Source organism: Triturus cristatus, chromosome 5_1 (genome assembly GCF_964204655.1).
Source record: "Triturus cristatus chromosome 5_1, aTriCri1.1, whole genome shotgun sequence".
Taxonomy (NCBI): Eukaryota; Metazoa; Chordata; class Amphibia; order Caudata; family Salamandridae; genus Triturus; species Triturus cristatus.
The window spans coordinates 299535115-299553142 of record NC_140587.1 but is presented as its reverse complement, the minus strand read 5'-3'; the positions used below and the strand labels follow the sequence as shown (position 1 = coordinate 299553142).

General features: G+C 46.6%; 1 protein-coding gene across 1 annotated transcript in view; it reads left to right on the top strand.

The window, feature by feature from the left end:
• FAM91A1 (family with sequence similarity 91 member A1) overlaps positions 1–18028 on the top strand; it is a 312498-nt gene that overhangs the window by 243262 nt on the left and 51208 nt on the right. The window contains exons 18-19 of the mRNA XM_085604989.1: positions 6693–6806; positions 13410–13482. Of these exons, the coding sequence (XP_085461115.1) occupies positions 6693–6806; positions 13410–13482 (187 nt within the window). The remainder of the gene's footprint in view (positions 1–6692; positions 6807–13409; positions 13483–18028) is intronic.

The window sequence follows — 18028 nt, the reverse complement described above, 5'->3', positions numbered from 1 at the left end:
CCTGCATCTGGCCTGGCTGAGAGCGTTGCTGTGGCGGTGCGGTGGCCATCGGAAGATCCAGCGTTGAACCGGTGAGGAGCCTGGCGTACATCCGACTTGGGTGGTGTGGTGCCAGGGGACTTGATTTTCGAGGCGACAGATCGGCAGGAGACCCTGTAATTGCCCGATCCTATGCGCTTTGGGGGGCTAAGCTACACTATCCGGGTTTGCCGCCGAGGCTGCCCCGGGGACGAGTCCTGCATATCGGTGGCATTTCTGCTGGAAGGCCCCTGCGCGGTCGCCTGAGACGCGTATACCGGGTTACGGCGGATGCTGGAGTGGCGCCTTGCGGTTGAGTCCAATGTGGAGCTGCCCCTTGTCGATGTGGACTGCTGCTCTTCACTGCTGCCCCCTGTGGAGGCCGCGTAGGGGTCCAACCTGGTGGGACTTTCCGGCTGGTTGTCCCCGGTCACCATGGGCAAGGATAAGCAGAGTGCGGTGGCCCCCAAGCAACATACAATGGACCGCCTCACCACTACTACCAACCCTCCTGGGGGGGAGATCGCGGGGGGCCTGTCATCTGATACGGAGACGCTACTAGAGGTGACTAACCAAATAACCAATCGCGGACTGCCCTCCAGGCTTATATCGGGGCTGTGGGCTCGGAGGTGTTGTTCCTCCGCCAAGATCTGCGGAGGGCGGTCGACCGCATCACAGAAGCAGAGACTAGGGTCTCCACTGTCGAGGACTCCGTAACAGCATTCCAGCAAAAGGTAGTCAAACTGACTAAGCACTCGCAGGAGTTGGCGGCACGGGTCGAAGATGCGGAGGGCCGGGCCCGCTGCAATAATCTACGCTTGGTGGGCTTCCCGGAGGGCTGCGAGGGGGCATCTATGGACAATTTTATCTCGGGTTGGCTCAAGGCACTGTTGTCCCCGGATGATAGGTCCTCCTGCTTTGTGATCGAGAGGGCTTACCGTGCTCTGACTAAGAAACCGCCACCGGGGCAACACCCGAGGCCGGTGATCGCTAGGGGTGGGTGGAATTTGCGAAATCCACTTTCGCAAATGATCGCGAAAATGTTAAAAATGATCGCAAACATGCGGAAATATCGCGAAGATGCGGAAGTTTTTTTCCCGCATGTTCGTGAGATTTTCTGCATGGTTGCGGCTCGCCAACTTACCCATGTGGTTGCTCGCGGGCGCGGCCATCTTGTTTTCAGTTGTCTCGCAGTGCATGATTGCGAGAAGAAAGACGTGATCGTGCGACGCATGACGTCACTGCGGGCGCGAACTGTCGCGAGACAGCGCAAATGGCTAAAAACAATACAACATCTCATGGAGAACGCGACCGGATCAAGAAAACTTGTCGGCGAACGCAGGGATTCAGGTAAGGCGATCGCGCGCGCGCGAAAATGTATTCTTTTACAGCGCGAGCAAGAACCAAATTATCGCTAAGCTGCGGAATGCGGAAATTTTGACATTTTCGCGCTTTCCGCGGAACGCGAAAATGTCCAATTATCGCAATTTCCGCGAACGGAACGAAATTTTAGCCCAGGCCTAGTGATCGCCCGGCTCCTTAATTACGCTGACTGAGACGCCGTTCTCCGATACGCCCGGCTCCACAAAGAAAAAATGATCTTTGACTCAAATCCCATCATGGTTTTCCCTGACTATACTAAGTTGGTGCACCAACAGCGTCAGTCCTTTGTGGCGGCCAAGCGTCGGCTACGCAAACTGAACCTATCCTATTCATTACTGTTCCCGGCCCGGATGAAGGTGATGTACAATGCAAAAACATTTTTCTTCGATACCCCAGAAGAAGTCTTTGTGTGGACAGATGAGCGACGTTCTCTTAAACCGCATTCACCGCCCCCATTGGACTCCGACTACTCCCAGTGCTCACATCGTAGTGGTCAACAGCGCAGAGACGCGACATCGAGACGCAACCGATCCTGCTCCAATTGGCGTGCCCAAGAGCCGATGGGCACTGGAGACTGAGATACACTCGGGCAAGTTGACATGTCTTCTTCTTGTTCACTTCCCGGGGTGGGTCATGCTTTCAGGCGGTTGAAACATGCTGGATTGACTTGGCTATAAAGTTGGGGGTCTTCACTACTAGCCCAGGAGGGAACTGGATAGGTCACGTCCTACACGTTTTGGATAATGTTGGGTAAGTTGGGTGGGGGGGATCCATTGGAGGAAACGCTTGGGTCATCCTGTTGGGTGCTTGGGGAGGGATTTCACCGCGACAGATACTCTGTGTTCCTGGAAGTATGGGGGTGGGGGTAAGGAGGGATGGGGAGAAGTTTCAAAGTTGGTTTCTTATTTATTCTATGTTTCCGCACCATGCACACACCTCAGTGCTCTGTCATACACACACCGAATGTCATTTTCTACTCGGAATGGCCGACACGACCGGGGGTACTGAACATTCTCGCCTGGAATGTGCGTGGCTGTTTTAATAAAGTAAAACGAGGGGCAGTACTCCACCAGGCAAAGCGCTATGCAGCAGATATTCTATTGCTCCAGGGGACACATCTTCTGGGCACTAAAGCCCCGTGCCTGGCCCGCTATGGATACTCTTCACTGTATCACTCTGGCTTTACACGCGGGGCACGAGGTACAGCCATACTTATTAACCATAGAGTGCCGCTCCAGTTTACATGACATTGGCTAGATCCAGGGGGCCGCTTCACAGTGATCTCAGGTACATTGGCCGGCGAACAGATTACAATCGGCAGCATATACGCCCCTCCACCGCTAGGCCAGACTTTTATAGATAAAATAACGCAACTCTGGCGTGATCTCCCGGGTGGCCTTATGGTATTGGGTGGCGACTGGAATGACATTATGGGTCCGTTAGATAGGTGGCGAGCCTGACAACCAGATACATCTCCCACTACATCCAAACTAAATGTACTATCACATACACTGGGCTGTGTGGACACGTGGCGTGCCCTACACCCGTCTGAAGCTGGGTATCATGCCCCCTCAGATCATTCGCTGATCCAACTTAAACTGCGCTTACAGACTAGCAGGGCCCCCTACAGGTGACGTATGGCCCCATGGCTGCTGCACGACGAGGAATACAGTCGGGCAATCACTGATTATTTCAGATTCAATGCCGGCACTTGCCAATCCCCAGTCATTTCATGGGAGGCATTTAAGTCCACGGTCCGGGTGGTTGACATAAGTTATTGTACAGGGGAGAAGCAACGTGGCCTAGCTCAGATGCAAGACCTGGACAACAGACAGGAAGAGCTCCAATCCCTTGTGGTGGGGGGTTCAGACCCCGCTGCCTAAACATCTTGCATGTGCAACAGCTGCTCCATCAGGCTCATACCGACTGTGGCAAAGACGCCTGGCTGGCCACTCAGCATAGGATTTACCAATTGGGCGATAAGTCTTGCGAGATGCTCCATAGGCTCTGTCAAGCAGCCCCGACGCAGGTACCCATTCTGAGGCCCCCTGAGGTAGTCGCCTGCGCCTCCCCGGAGGCGGATGTACAGGCCTTTGCTGATTTCTATGCGGCACTGTACGAGGAGTGAGAGGTCATTACAGAACCCCTTATCAATGCCTTTTTCGTGGATATACACCCCCCCCCCCCACCCGCCGCCTCTCGGACGAGCAACGCGATACCCTGGAGGAACCCATTTCTTTAGATGAGTTGCGGTCGGCACTATCCAACACTCACCCTGGACGTGCACTGGGCCCGAACGGGTTCCCGTGTGACTTTCTGCGGCCTCATATGAAGACTCTGGGACCTCATTTGCTCAAGGTGATACACGACGCCTCCGAGCAGCATATTCTCCCTCTGGACTGGAGACACGCAGAGGTCGTAGTATTTCTTAAACCGGGCCTCCCACCAGACGATCCAGGCTCATACCGCCCAATCTCATTACTAAATTTGGAGCCCAAACTGCTGGGGAAGGTCCGGGCAGACCGCCTTTGTACGTGCATACAAGATCTGGTGCATCCGGACCAGTCTGGCTTCATGCCATAGCGGTCCACCAGGTACCATATCAGGCGGGCTCACAACGCTGTGGCAGAGGCCCATCGTCTGGGGCATCCCGCTGCAGTCCTGCTGGCTGACATAGACAAGGCATTCGATTTGTTGAGCTGGACCTACCTCTTTAAGCTCTTGGAGGCAGTTAATCTCGGTCCCCGCTTCAGGGCATACGTGAAGTTACTATATACTGACCTCACAAATCGTTCCGTGTTGCTGGCCACTGTTCGGCCCCCTTCCCCATCCGCAAGGGCACTAGGCAGGGATGCCCACTCTCCCCACTTTTGTTCGCGCGGCCATTGAGCCTTTGGCCGCATGGGTCCGCCTGGACTCTGTCTTACGGCGTCTGGACTGGTCTCCGGAGTGCTCGGATAGGATCACACTTTATGCAGACGATGCCTTGTTTTTTACATCGGATCCCTGGGTATCCGGGCCCCGGGTGTTACAGCTTCTATGGATTTTCGGGGAGACCTCCGGTCTCTACGCTAACCCGTCGAAGTCCATTCTGTTCCCTATCTGCAGGGATCAGCGGTCTCAGGCTTGGGCCACGCAATTGATCGTTGCAGAGGCGGGATTCCGGTATCTTGGAGTGTTTATCACGCGGTGCCCGACCGAAGCCTGGGCACGCAATGTCTCTCCTTTGCTTCCCACAGTTCGGGATGAGACGACGGTATGGTCTCATTTTCCCCTCTCGTTATATGGCAGATCAGCCATTTTCAAAATGGTGTCTTTGCCTCGCCTGCTCTATCAGCTGAAAAATTACCCCTTTCCAATTGCCCTGTCGTGGTTTCGTCAAATTAATGCATTATTGAATAGGTTTCTCTGGGGGGAGGTGCGGTTCGAGTGGCGCTTGCAACGTATGTTCAATCTACGTACTGTGGTCGGATAGCGGCGGCCGACGTTCGGGCATACTACTGGGCATCGCATCTCCTCGTGATAAACGAATGGTGGTAAGGCTCACAGGCTGACCCAGCTTATGCAGTGGAACGACTTTTCATGGCTGAAACCCTGCTGCTTCACTTCCTGCATAGTCCCTCATCTCTGGATGAGCTTCCCCCGGCATGTAGGACTGTCATTCAGATCTGGAGGAGAGTGGTCCGACGAATGGGATGGTCGAGCAAGCTGACCGGTGCAACACCTCTTTGGCAGGGTTCACACCCCGGCCGGTCTCGACACTGGTTGGGTTCCGTAGGTGGGACGACATAGGATCTCCATGTTGGGTGACATAATGCAGGGGTCCACTCTCAAGTCCTTTCAGAGGCTACAGGAGGAATTTGACCTTCATAAAACACAGTTCAACAAATACCTGCAGCTCTGACACACCGTGTCCCCTTTAATAAGGGGCCTCACAACTCTTCCGGAGTTCCACCCACTGGAAGGCCGGCTACTTATGGGGGATCTTGGTGCCCACAAAATTAGACACATTTATCAAATACTCACTACACACTCCACGAGCACTATACACCGGACTCGGGCGGCGTGGGAGGCAGATGTGCCCACTCTGACAGACTATGACTGGGCTGAGGCGTTGGCTAGCCCCCGTTACTCCGCTGTCTCCACCCGAAACCGACTGATCCAGTTTAAGTATCTGCACAAGATATACTATACACGTCTACGTCTCTGTATGATGGGGGCTATTCTGTCCCCCATGTGCCTCCACTGCGATTCGGAGGAGGGGTCGTTTCTTCATAGTGTGTGAAGTTGTGTGGCACTGCAGCACTTCTGGTCGGGCATAAGATCCTTTTTGGAACGGGTGTTGGCATGGCACATTCCTGCAGACCCTAGGCTGATTCTCCTACACAGCACTGAGGACATAGGGGGGAACAGATATAAAAGACATCTATTGTTCTTAGCGAAGCGTGACATTGCACAGCACTGGAAGGCAAAATCCCCACCCAGTATAGGTACCTGGAGAAAAGCAATGGATAGGTGTCTGTCGGCCGAGGTTGCAGTATTTCAGGCAAGAGGCTGTCCGCAAAAGCACAAGAAGATTTGGCCGGGCTGGGCCACATACCGAGGCATCGACTTGTCTCTCTTGGGGCCTCCGGTTTCCCGTGACCCAATTGATAGGCTAGTGGTGAGCAACTCACCGGTTTAGGGTAATGGTGTTGTGCAAGGGTAGAAGAACAAGTTTGCATTATGTTCGTATAATAAGGTGTATGGTGCGTGGGTGGGGTCGGGGACAGGGGGGGCTGGGGTCTGATGTTCTACAGACCTTTATGGGGTATGCTATGTGGTGCCTTGCAATTTTACAATATGTCTATCACATGTTTGATGCTTACCGTGCTTCGCCCATTTGGCACTTTGGAAAATCAATAAAAGTTGTTAAAAAAAATATATATATATCACGTGTTCCGTCGTAAAGCTCTATATAATGGACTATCACTAGCGATAGTATATGTAAAATTTGGAAGTGCAAACACTTCTTCTTTAGCAAATTTATCCGGGCCAGTTCCAAAAATCCAGACCTCCTTCCATCACTTATTACCTTGATACTGCCTAAAGAAAAAAAATTGGTAAGTTCATAAACCTTCTCAGTCTATGTACCCAATTACTTACACACTTACTGTTCTATTATTCTATTTGTTGTCACAGTAGTCACTACAGCTTTGAAAAGAGAATTGCAGTTTTAGGATTCTTTTATATATATATATAGGCAACATACTACAGTCACATAATAGCCCAGTGTTTATTCTTCTTTTTAGAGTTATGACCGCTTACTCATCACATCTTGGGGACATGACCCTGGTATTGTGGCAACATCAAATGTGCTGACAATGCTGAATGATGCTTTAACACACTCTGCTGTACTAATTCAGGTACGATTTCCTATCTGATGTTAAATATTAAATCTGTCTTTAACTAATATGCATAATTATGATCAGCCATATGACTGAAATCCTGATTTTAAAAAACGTGGCCCCCATTTGGTCAGACTACTGGTGCCCAACAGGAGCCTGACCATTATGTATTTGATGTTTTGCTTGTACTTAGATGTTTTGTTTTTTGTGGGTACAAAAAGAGGCTCCAGAAGCTAGCTCTCACTTTAGTTCTACGAACAGGCCTTACCATACCAGTAGTTAATAATTCCTGTAAATAAATTATCTGGGGGAAAACAAATTGGGAGATCTTGCAAGGTGTGCCTTCTGTAATCGGTCAGTCTGGTCCACTGCTTTATGTGACCATTACTTATCTGGAATTCTAACTGACTTAATGATGATTGTGTCCAGCTACTGTAAAAGTCTTCTTCATGAAACATTGTGCAATCTTTGTTGGTACTAGGCATGTCTTTTAATTCTTTAAATGTATTTTTGACACGGTTACAGTGATCTTGCAGTAATTAAAAGGATTAACACGTCCTAAGCACATTGTTCTGAAAGCAAGTTAACTTTAAATGCCGATTGTTCCCTGCGATACTTTTCTTGATAAAAAAACAATAGAATGTTCAGATAAAACAATGCTTTGAGAGAATGTCTGAACCCTCAGATTGCTGCCCAATACTCCATGCACTTCTACCCATATTGCCTATTAGGTTATTGTTGGGAAAGGTTACCCATATACCTTAAGGTCATTTTGTAATCCACTGTCTTTAAGAGACTACTGTCTTATAATGCATATTAAATATTTTTCCTAAACATACATAGGCATTTAAATCGTGGGCCTTGTTGTAGTGCAAGCCCAGAAAGGACTGAATTGTTATTTATGGAAGTGCACACAAACAGGGCGACAGCAGATATGGCAAAAGGAAACCATGCTGGCTAGCGTGCAATTTTTATTTTTCAACAATAAACCTTCAAAGCGGGGGCTTCCTTTGAAAAAACAAAAAAACCTGTTCCTAGCATTGTGGGAATTTTCTCTCAACGTATGAAAGACAGCTTTGTTTCTTTCCTGGCCAGTACCACCACTATTTTCCTTCTTTGGGTGAGCAGGTAAGAAAAAAGATGGCAACTATGGCACCAGAAAGGCTCGTCTGAAATAGGACCAGTCTTCTGGTGCCATGTCAGTCGTGGGTCAGGCTTTGCGAGGGTTTCTAACAGCTGAACGGGCTGTAGCTTAGACATAAAGTATAGAGGGCTTCTTCTGCCCCTAAATGAGGAGGCGGTAATGGGACAAGTGGTTGGCAGACTAAACATCTGACAATTTTTGGAAGAATATTCCATCCAACCTTTAAATGAGGCCTTTAGTGACCTTTCCTCAGAGGCCAAAAAAATTACTTATGGTTAGAGCAGACTTTATGATCAGTGTCCCATCAGTAGACACAGCCAAAATTATGGCAATGAAAGTAAAAGTAGTATAGTAGTAGCTCAAACTATAATGTCAACTATGCCAGCACAATCTGCTAAAGTATGTTTAGGAAATTGGGTTACTGGTTGAGGGAGGTAAAACACTACTCAGGCAGCAACCACAATTCTTGTCTGGGTGAAACACAAGTAAACCCCAAATTAACATGTGCTCAACCCTCTAGTAGGCTGGCACAAAAGCAGTCAGGCTTAACTTGGAGGGTAATGTGCAAATTATTTATGCAGCACACAAACAATAATAATGTGAAAACACAACACAAGAAAAATCCTTCACCAATCTGTAAAATTTGGGTAAAATGTAATAAATGATTTGATACCAAAACAACAACAAATGCAATCAGTAGAACTGAAGATATGGAATTTCAAAGGTTTAGGTTACTATGTTGCTTAAAAGAACAAAGCGCAACCTTTGGTTATCTGGTCAAGCCAGACAGGTTCAGGTAGACTAGTTCTGGTAGACCGTGGTGGAGCGTGGGTCTGATACAATGACCAAGTTAGTCCTATTGAGAAATGTACCTTAAATCCTGGTTGCAAAGTGGTGCGCCACACAGCGGCGGTCCACAGGAGCGATGCGAAGTTCTGCATTTAGGATGCGATGCAGAGCGGCTGTTCCAGTAAGCTGCGAAGGCTGTGATCCGGACTTGTGCTGGGGCTGCATCAGTTCCAGTGAGGCACTGCGAAGAGCTGCAATAGGTTTTCGTTGCGCTACATTGGTTCTGTTGGAGACTACAGCTGTGCTAGCGGAGCACATTTAGCCCCACTTCCGAGGGGGGGCATCGCTTGGAGGGTTTGGACTCACAGCAGACAGAGACCAGGAGCAGGGGTCAAGATAGTTGAAGCATATTCTGCCCCTGTGACTCTGATAAGGAGGCCAGCCAACTAGCCCATGAAGTCCATCCTGTGGTCCTGGGTTCAAGATGCAAGTCCAGGCCTTCACATTCAGGCAGCAGAGTAGCAGTCCTTGCAGCAGAGCAGCACAGCAGATCTTCTTCGGAGTCTTCCACATGTCCAGATGTGTACTGAAGAGTTGGGTCTGAGGGTCCACTATTTATACCTGGTGCTCATTTTGAAGCGAGAGAAGATTCTAGAGTCCTTCCCCTACAGAGGTGTCTGTAATTTCTTTCCTCCCTGCCCTGGCCCTAGCTTGTCTGGGGCCACAAAAGACTAGTGTGAATCCCTTTGTGAGTCTTTGTGATGTGCAAGTATGGTAGGTGAAAACTCTGCTGACCTATCAAGTCAGAGATGGCGATTCTACCAACAAATATTTCCCCTTTGTCTCACTCTCTGGGAGCAATATACAAAGACCAACTGACCGCTACACCTAGTCATGTGCCACAGCATACAGGCACCAAATGGATGGAACAAGAAAATGTTAACTTTCTCAAAGTGGCATTTTTAGACTTTGGCTTAAAACCCAACTTTACCACTATAGAAGGTTTTAAATTACAATTCCTTAGACACCAAACTCAACAGTCCTGCTTACTCCCAATTGAAAGTTATCACTTAATAAATGTAATACGGTAATCCAATGTTATCCTATGGGAGAGGCAGGTTTTACAGTAGTGAAAAACAAATTTAAGAGTTTTTTACTACCAGGACATGTAAAAGTTAAAAGTACGTGCCCAACTTTTTAAATACACTGCATCCTGTCCTGTGAGCTGTTTAGGACCACCTGTATGTATTAAAATATTAAAAAGGAAGGTTAAGGCCTGGCAAAAGGGTGATTTTCCAGATCAAAATGGTAGTTTAAAACTGCACCCACAGGCTGCAATGGCAGGCTGATACAAGCTTAAAATGCTACTTAAGTGGGTGGCACTCACAACTAGTGCTGCAAGATCCCTAGTGCCATTTAATTTATAGGCCCTGAGTACATGTGGCACCACTTCACTTGGGTCTTACCAGGAAATTAAAGGTGCCACTTGGGTGTAAGCCAATCTTACCATGTTTAAAGGAGAAGAGCGCAAGCACATTAGCACTGGTTAGCAGAGGTAAAGTGCACAGAGTCCTACACGCCAACAAAAACAGGTTCAGAAAACATGAAGGCAAAGGCAAAAAGGTTTAGTGACGACCATGCAGAGAGGACCAAGTCCAACAGCATGAATTAGTACGACAACAGCGGGATTTGAGGTGCTACAAGTATAAATTCCAATACTGGCTTTTAATTTAACGGACATAAGAGTTTGTGTTAAATTGGCAAAAATAAGAGATGGAAGGTTAACGCACCCAAGCTCATCAGTTTCAAGGGATGCTTTTGTGTCGACCCATGTGGAAGCCAGACATTTTTAGAAAGCTTGCCTCTATGGTGGTGTTTTCGTTACGTTTTTAAGAGTGAACAAAGATTCCACTGTTATCACTATCCTGCTGCTCCTTTTCGATTTTCTGCAGTGCTGGAAAGGGTTCTGGGTCTGTTCTTGCAACAGTGCTTGAAAACTTCTGCTTTGGCAGCCAACTGTAGTTTCATATTCCTTGACTTGTCACCCAGTTTGACACAGTTGATCAGTATGCTGTGATCGTCAGAAATTGGGTTATAAGTGTGGCAGAGAGTGGCTCTACCTATGTAATAAAACACAATCTGGTTAGGTTTAGTGATAAACTCTGCTAATCCCATGTTTTCTGTGCAAAAAGTGGCAGGCAGTGCCCCATAAAAATGCTTCTTAAGTTTAAGAAGTTTCTTTCACAGAAGTGCATTTTCAACCTTTTCTAGATGTAAACTAAGCCTGCAGCCTTGTCTTTTTTCTCTTCTTTTTTTTACACTTCTGAAGGTATCCTGGCTGTGGGTGCACCAAGAGGCATTGAAGATGGGGAGCATGAGTGCAAGATAAGCAGCAGTGCTGGTTGTGCTGGCTTTGTAAAACTACAGCTGGTTTTGAAGATGCTGCAGCCCATAGGGGAGTTAATAGAGTTTCACCAGGATGGGGATGATGTGATCATATTTCTTCAGGCCCTGGATGAGAAACGCAGCTGCGTGGAGGATGCCATTAAGGGGAGCCTGATGGAGTCTGGGAGGCAGTGGAGCAAAACACTACCAGTAAAGGACATATTCCGTGAACCCGGTTGAGCCTGCATAGTGTGGATGACGGTGGGATGGGCAACTGATTTGAAGGCAGCTAAGAAGTTCAGCTTTATCACAACAAGGCAGGGGTCATCTTCATCTGTGTCAGGAGGGTGTTGTCTACAATGCGTAGGGTAGCGATCTCTGTGAAGCAGTGTTATCTGGAGCCAAGAGGTGGCTATCACTGATGTGATTTTGGAATTGAGCGTAGACAGTTTTTTTTGCTGATGAAGCGTAGGTGAGTGCTGGGCTGGTAGTTGGTGAGATTATCAGTGTCTAGTGCAGGGTTCTTTAAGAATGTCTGTTTTGAAAGCTTCTGGGAAGATGCCTTAAGAGAAGAAGGAGATGACACTGATTAGGGAGAAGAGAGCTTCACCTGAGAGAGCATTGGAAGTGATTTTGACGGAGTTAAGTATGTTAGTGAGATCTGCAAGAGATGGTGCTTTGAAGTATTGCAGGATTGCCTGAGAAGGGGTAGATGCAAGTGAAGAAATGGCCTTTGCGTCGTCTTGTATCTGTTTTTCACTAAAGAGGTTGCTGACATTACACCTGTCTGTTGAGGGTCGGATAGAAGGGTTAGTCAGAGTTGCCCCACTGCTTTATTGTCTTGAAAAGCATTTTACTTCTGTTGGTGGCTTCATTTACGGTGTTGGTAGAGTACATTGCTTTGGCTCATGTGACGAGCTGTCTGTGTGTGTTGTGCGGTACTTCTGTATAATGAGGTCAATGAGGTTCTTTTCCTCTATTTGCTTTCCTGTCTGCCAGTTGAGCACTTAATTGTCAGCAAGATCTTTAGAGTACCAGGGTGCTTAGGGTTTTGGGTTCATTTGTTTAATTTGGAGCGCAGATTTTCAAATAGATTTCCCAAAAAAGTGTATTGTGACTTCTCTGTGCTTTAGAAACTCAACAGAAGCTTCACCTTTGTGGAAACTAAGAACACCTTAAAAAGGTTTGTGTGGAATCAGATTTATAATTAACAAGACAACTTTCTACCTCCAGAAAATCTCATAATGTGATCAGGTATACTAGCCATTTGTGAGTACATCTGTGACCTTGAGTGGAAGTGTGGAGAGGAATGCTTGTGATTATGTCCTGGGAGGTGCTGCACTAAGGAGACCCAAAAACTGAGGCCCCTAAGACAATTCTGTTGTCTGTTTTGCTACATTGCATCATGTAAACAGGTTTGTATTCAAGGGGCTACTTGTACCAGCAGGAGAGATTATGCTATGCAAATGGGAAATACTCGCACAACTTGACCAAACACCTTTCATAAATATTATGATATCAATTTAGTGCTGAAAATTCTCTGTGAGAGTTGCCTCTTAGTTAAGAAAAAACATCTTTAACTAGATCTAAGAGATTTCTTTTAGATCATACTAATAAAGATTGGAGGCTCGCAGAAGTAACCCTGTGGGGCGGGGAGGCGGGGCGGGGCAGGGTGGGGGTGTACTGGAGTCCGGCATACGACGGCAAAGTTAAACGTAAATAAATATCTGCCGTGGTATGTCGGACTCCGCTACCCCCCACTCAGCCCCGCCTCAACCCTACCCCACAGCGTTACCTCTGCGAGCCGCCACTGCTAATAAATGCATTCCACATTTGGTTCCTCACATTTGCCATGTATCATTCCTGATTCAGGCTGATTTTCTGAATCATGAGGATGCTATCGGCTTTGCTTGTTTGTTCATCATTTGCATTGCCTGCCCTTGGTTGACCCTGCCTGGGACACTTCCATGGCATATAATTAGCTGTGAATGTCACACATTAGCAGCATAAGTAGGGCACAAACTACTCTTATTTACTGCTATAATTTGCACATCTTTTATGAATCAAGGCATTGTATTTACTATGGGAATTATGTATCTATGATGGGCGTGAATCTATGTGAAAGCACGTAGTTGTGAAGCAGCCAACCTATATGTTTAACTTTTTAGCCCTCCTGAAACTGCTATAATTGATTTTTTCAGTTCATTAAATACATGATCTAGCAAAATAGATTTTAGTTCACACAAAGCAAGTATAACCCAGAATCGTTCTATAAACCTATGTTTTTATTTTTTGACATTTAGGGACATGGCTTGTATGGCATGGGGGAAACCGTTTATGTTCCTTTTCCGTTTGATGAAGCAGAACTTCAAGGAGGTAGATATGTTTTTAATTATTTATGTCCCTGATAAAACGGTATTCTTCCAACATTTAAGGGTGTGATCACATAGTGTGTTTTCGGTAAAATGAAAAAGAAAACGTGTCAGCTATTTTGTATGTCAGACATTCTTTGTTTTTTTATATGGAATATGTTGGCATATATGTTGTATGTGTACGATCATCAACTTAAAAAAATACACTAGTCATTCTAGTTCATAATTTAACAGTTTCTCTTACTTTGAGGTTTTTGATCAATGTAGATTTGCAGTATGACAGTGGTGCACAGTTTTATCTTTTGACAAATGAAGAAGAATGTTTGCATTTCTGTTTGTGTGGGTTCCCAGTATCCTGCTTGTTTGAACCCGCATAGATTGCTTGCTGCTGTCAGAGTGTACCAGCTGTCTGTTGGCTCCCAGCACATGGGATGGTTGGCAGGGGAAACTTCCCTGGATTTCGCTACTTTCACGATTGACACAGTGCACAAACACACAGACATTTTCGGTCACAGACTGATAACTTCTCAGCTCAAAGCTGTCACCAGAATAACTTTGACTTTCACAAATGATGTCCTCTCGATGCGTCTGCTCGAAGACTACTGCACATTACAAACCCAACATTACCCAGGGAATATCAATCTTTTGTTGTATATTTACACACAGTCTACTATATTAGACTGAAGTCTGTGTTAAAATATTGCTCTGGTGGCAGCTAGTATTACCTTTCTTGCATTGTTAGCTCCATGAACTCTTAATGATCAGAAGCTGCCTATAATTGCCTTCCCTAGCTCTGATCCAGTAAATGGAAAAGGTAAATAAACTGGTAAAGAGGCAAAGAAGTTAAATAACTTGATGGCTTCAACTGTTTACAGGGCCACAATTATCAACAATCAGATCTAACTTTAGCAATAGCCAAACTAACTAGACCAAAGCTGCAAATTACTGACTTACTTTTCCATATAAGCTTGACTCACTATATACATATTTTCTTTAACCATCAAACTCCTAGTTTACTGAGCTACCCGCTGAGTGAAGTGCTGTCAACCTCAAGTACAGCTAGGTTCATTTTATCCCTTCACTTACATTCACTGTTACTAATAGTCACTAGGTGGGCTTTGCTGATCTGGTTTGTTTGTAGTTATGAGCAGGTCGCTTTAAGTGGACCAAGACTTGATGATCTCTCTGGTCCAGTCCTCAGTTTATTTAACTTTAAGTGATGGATATACTATTCTTAATATGAACAGGCAGGCAGGCTACTAAGAAGGTAGGACAGCACTCGTATAATGTTGAAATACAGAAATGTAACCTATGAACATTTGCCTCCTTTTAGCTTATTCCAGTGAAATTTGCAATTAACGTATTCCATGACTTGAATAGTGATCACCGTAATCTGTTGATTCATAGATTTTTTCTTTCCTTTTGCTTACTTTGGTTCTTGATATTCTATTTAAGTTGATGATGGAAGATAGTCTCAGTGGGGGACTTCAATTTATGGGACTGGTTTGCTTCCCTGATGTTTACTCTGTTTCAGTTATTAAATTGCCTAAGCACAATAAAAAGCATAGCCTGTGTTGCCTGTAGTAGATAAAATTAATTGGATCAATATTATGCTGAGAACTTGTGTTGGATATATTATGTTGCCATCAACTTCCATCGTACCTGTTTTATTAAAATACAGGGCAAAAATTGAAACTCGGTTTGTGAGCATAGCAATGTTAGGAATCTCAAGCATGATACAGTTTTACTTTTGCAAGTGCATAAACTTACAAAGGTCTCTCATTCGTTAGATCCTGACATGATTACTGACATTTATCATGAGATATTAGAAAGCATTCCTGGCATCTTGACTCACAAGATACATAGGAGTTTCAAAATGGGTAGTAAATCCAACAGATGGCTTGCATCTAACACAAGAATGGGCAAATCTCAACTGCGTAAATATCAACATTCTGACAGAAGAACAATTCATAGGCTAGTCTAACAGTATTGCAGGAAAATAAAAAGGACTACAAAAACGAAATAGTGCGCATAGGATCTCTTCACTGCCAATATTGCGACCGATAGGAAGAGGCTCTGATGCATTTTCAAGATATATTCTTGATCTATCTGATTGATGTCACAATGTAGATTCTGAAAGTGTTGTAAAAAGATATTGCGTGTTTTTGCCACCAAAGTCAATAATATTGCAAATACAATTTTTGATCACACGAGGATGGATAAAAGAGACCACATAAAGTTGGATTTCAAAGTAATGGTGTCTTCTAACTGAGAACTGTTTTAATTTAAGTTTGTTTCTATAGATGATGCTAAAGAAATATTAAAGTCATTATGAATCTGTGAAGGCTGCCGGTGCCCATCAGTAATTCTAAAGAAATGCATGACTACCTCTTTTAGTTCAGGCTCCATACAATATTCCCTTTTACAGGCCTAGATTAACTCCCCTGTAAAAGGGGAGTTATTAGATCAAACCTATTTGTGATGTCCTGTTCTTATAGTCCTAGAAAAACCGCTGTAATTATTCATCTGCAGAAGTTCATGGAGTCCATTCTGTAGTTCGAGAATATCTGTATGGTTTCATACCCAATCAAAACACTGTAAATAGATTACTAGATGTACAAAAACTCAATCTACTCTATCATTGGCAAGGGTGTACATCATTGAGGAGGGCATAATATCCTTGCATTTCTGTAGGTGGCCATCAATAGCGTAAACTCTCCCATTACCTTATTAAGGCTGGTAATGTACACACTCATCTGCTAGCTCTAGACCTATGAAATGCCTTTGGCTTATTAAGTTGGCAATATTTATTCCAGGTGCTTAGGAAGTTTGCTTTAGGAAGAAGTGTGATAAGATAGATTTCTCTATTCTATATGACCCTTCACGCCGGAGTGCACACTGAGAAAGTTAAATCAACCCCTTATGTCAGCAAAGAGGCTTGTCGGGGCTGTCCTAGGAATACGCACTGCTGTTTGCTCTTGCAGTTGAACCCTTTGCCGTCAAGATGAGAAGAGAGTGACAGCAGTGGGGCATTCCCCTGATGGGGGGGGCTCTACACACAGTTTTGCTGTGCACAGATTAATTACATTCATTCATCAAGGATGTGAGAGGCTTATCTGAAAGAGACACGTTAGTGATAGATTCCTTACCTTAGAAGATCCCCAGGCGTCAGACTGGATCCGGAAAGTTTTTCGTCAGCAGTACCCCTGCACGTCGGTAGGTGGTGTTGTGCGGCTCCGCGTCCGTCGGTGGCGTCGTAAGCGCCGAGATGACGTCACAGAGACTAGCTAGGCGCCACCCATGCGCGCTGGTGTCAGTTCTTTCTTTTTCTGCGCCAGCAAGTGCAGATCCGGTTAGAGCATGTACCCTTGTCACTTTTTGACTAACTTTTGAGACTTTTGTCTCTACTTCTTTTGAGTCTTGACTCCTGGTGCCATGTAGGGATGCCTGGGTTTAAATCCTGCGGGGCCTGTTGCCGTACGATGTCAGTGGCCGACCCCCATGGCATCTTTCTCTACTGGATTTATATCTCCTTCCACTGTCCTGGAGGAGGGCGCCACATATACTGTGGTGCTCCATAGAGCAACTGAGGCCCTTGACCTTGATCTGCCTACTGTCACTCCAAAGACGAACCTCCTTACTGAAGTGCTTCAGCCGGCGGCAAGTTCTATGGAATCTCTGCTTCCGTTTAATGAGGCCTTGACGGATGTTTTGATGAGCACCTGGTCTAGGCCTCTCACAGGGGTCCCTGTGGATAAGAGCGTGGCCAGGCGTCGTCGACCGGCACCGGGTGACCCGGCCTTTTTGACGAACCATCCGACTCCGGAAATCCTGGTCATTCAGGCCTCCACTTCCCAAAGTGCGTTTCCTACCGCCCGCCGGATAAGGAATCGAAAAAGCTGGAGCAGTTTGTCAAGAAGTTATTTTCCTCTGCCAGCTTGGGGCTGCGGTCCGTCAACACTGCATGCCTCTTGGGCCGCCACTCTCACGCTGTGTGGGACACAGTGGCGCAGACACTGCCCCAGTGCCCGGAAGATGTTGGTGCTATACTTTCCCAAGCTGTTGCGGAGGGGAAGGATACCGCGCAGTTCGCCATTCGATGTGGGCTGGACACCGTGGATTCTTTAGGGAGAGCGATCTCCACAACAGTGGCCCTGCGTCGCCATGCCTGGCTGCGGTCCATTGGGTTTTCGGGGGACGTCCAGGGTTCCCTCATGGACATGCCTTTTGATGGTACTCACCGGTTTGGCGATAAGGCAGACAATGCACTGGAGCGTTTCAAGGACTCTCGGGCTACGGCCAAGTCCTTGGGTCTCTCCACCACACGCCCGGCCCCGTCTAAATTTCGTTCCTTTCGTGGCCACGGAAGGGGCGCCCCTGCACGCTCATTCAGCCAGAAGCCTGCGCAGACCCAAACTCAGCGTGGGCGTGGAGGCCGCAGTGGCGGCACAGGGTGCCAGCGTGCGGGTCAGTCCACCTCCGCTCCCGCCGCATCTGCCTCAAAGCCTTCCTAGTTTGAGCTTTGGGGTGCACCCCACGCCATTGGGCAG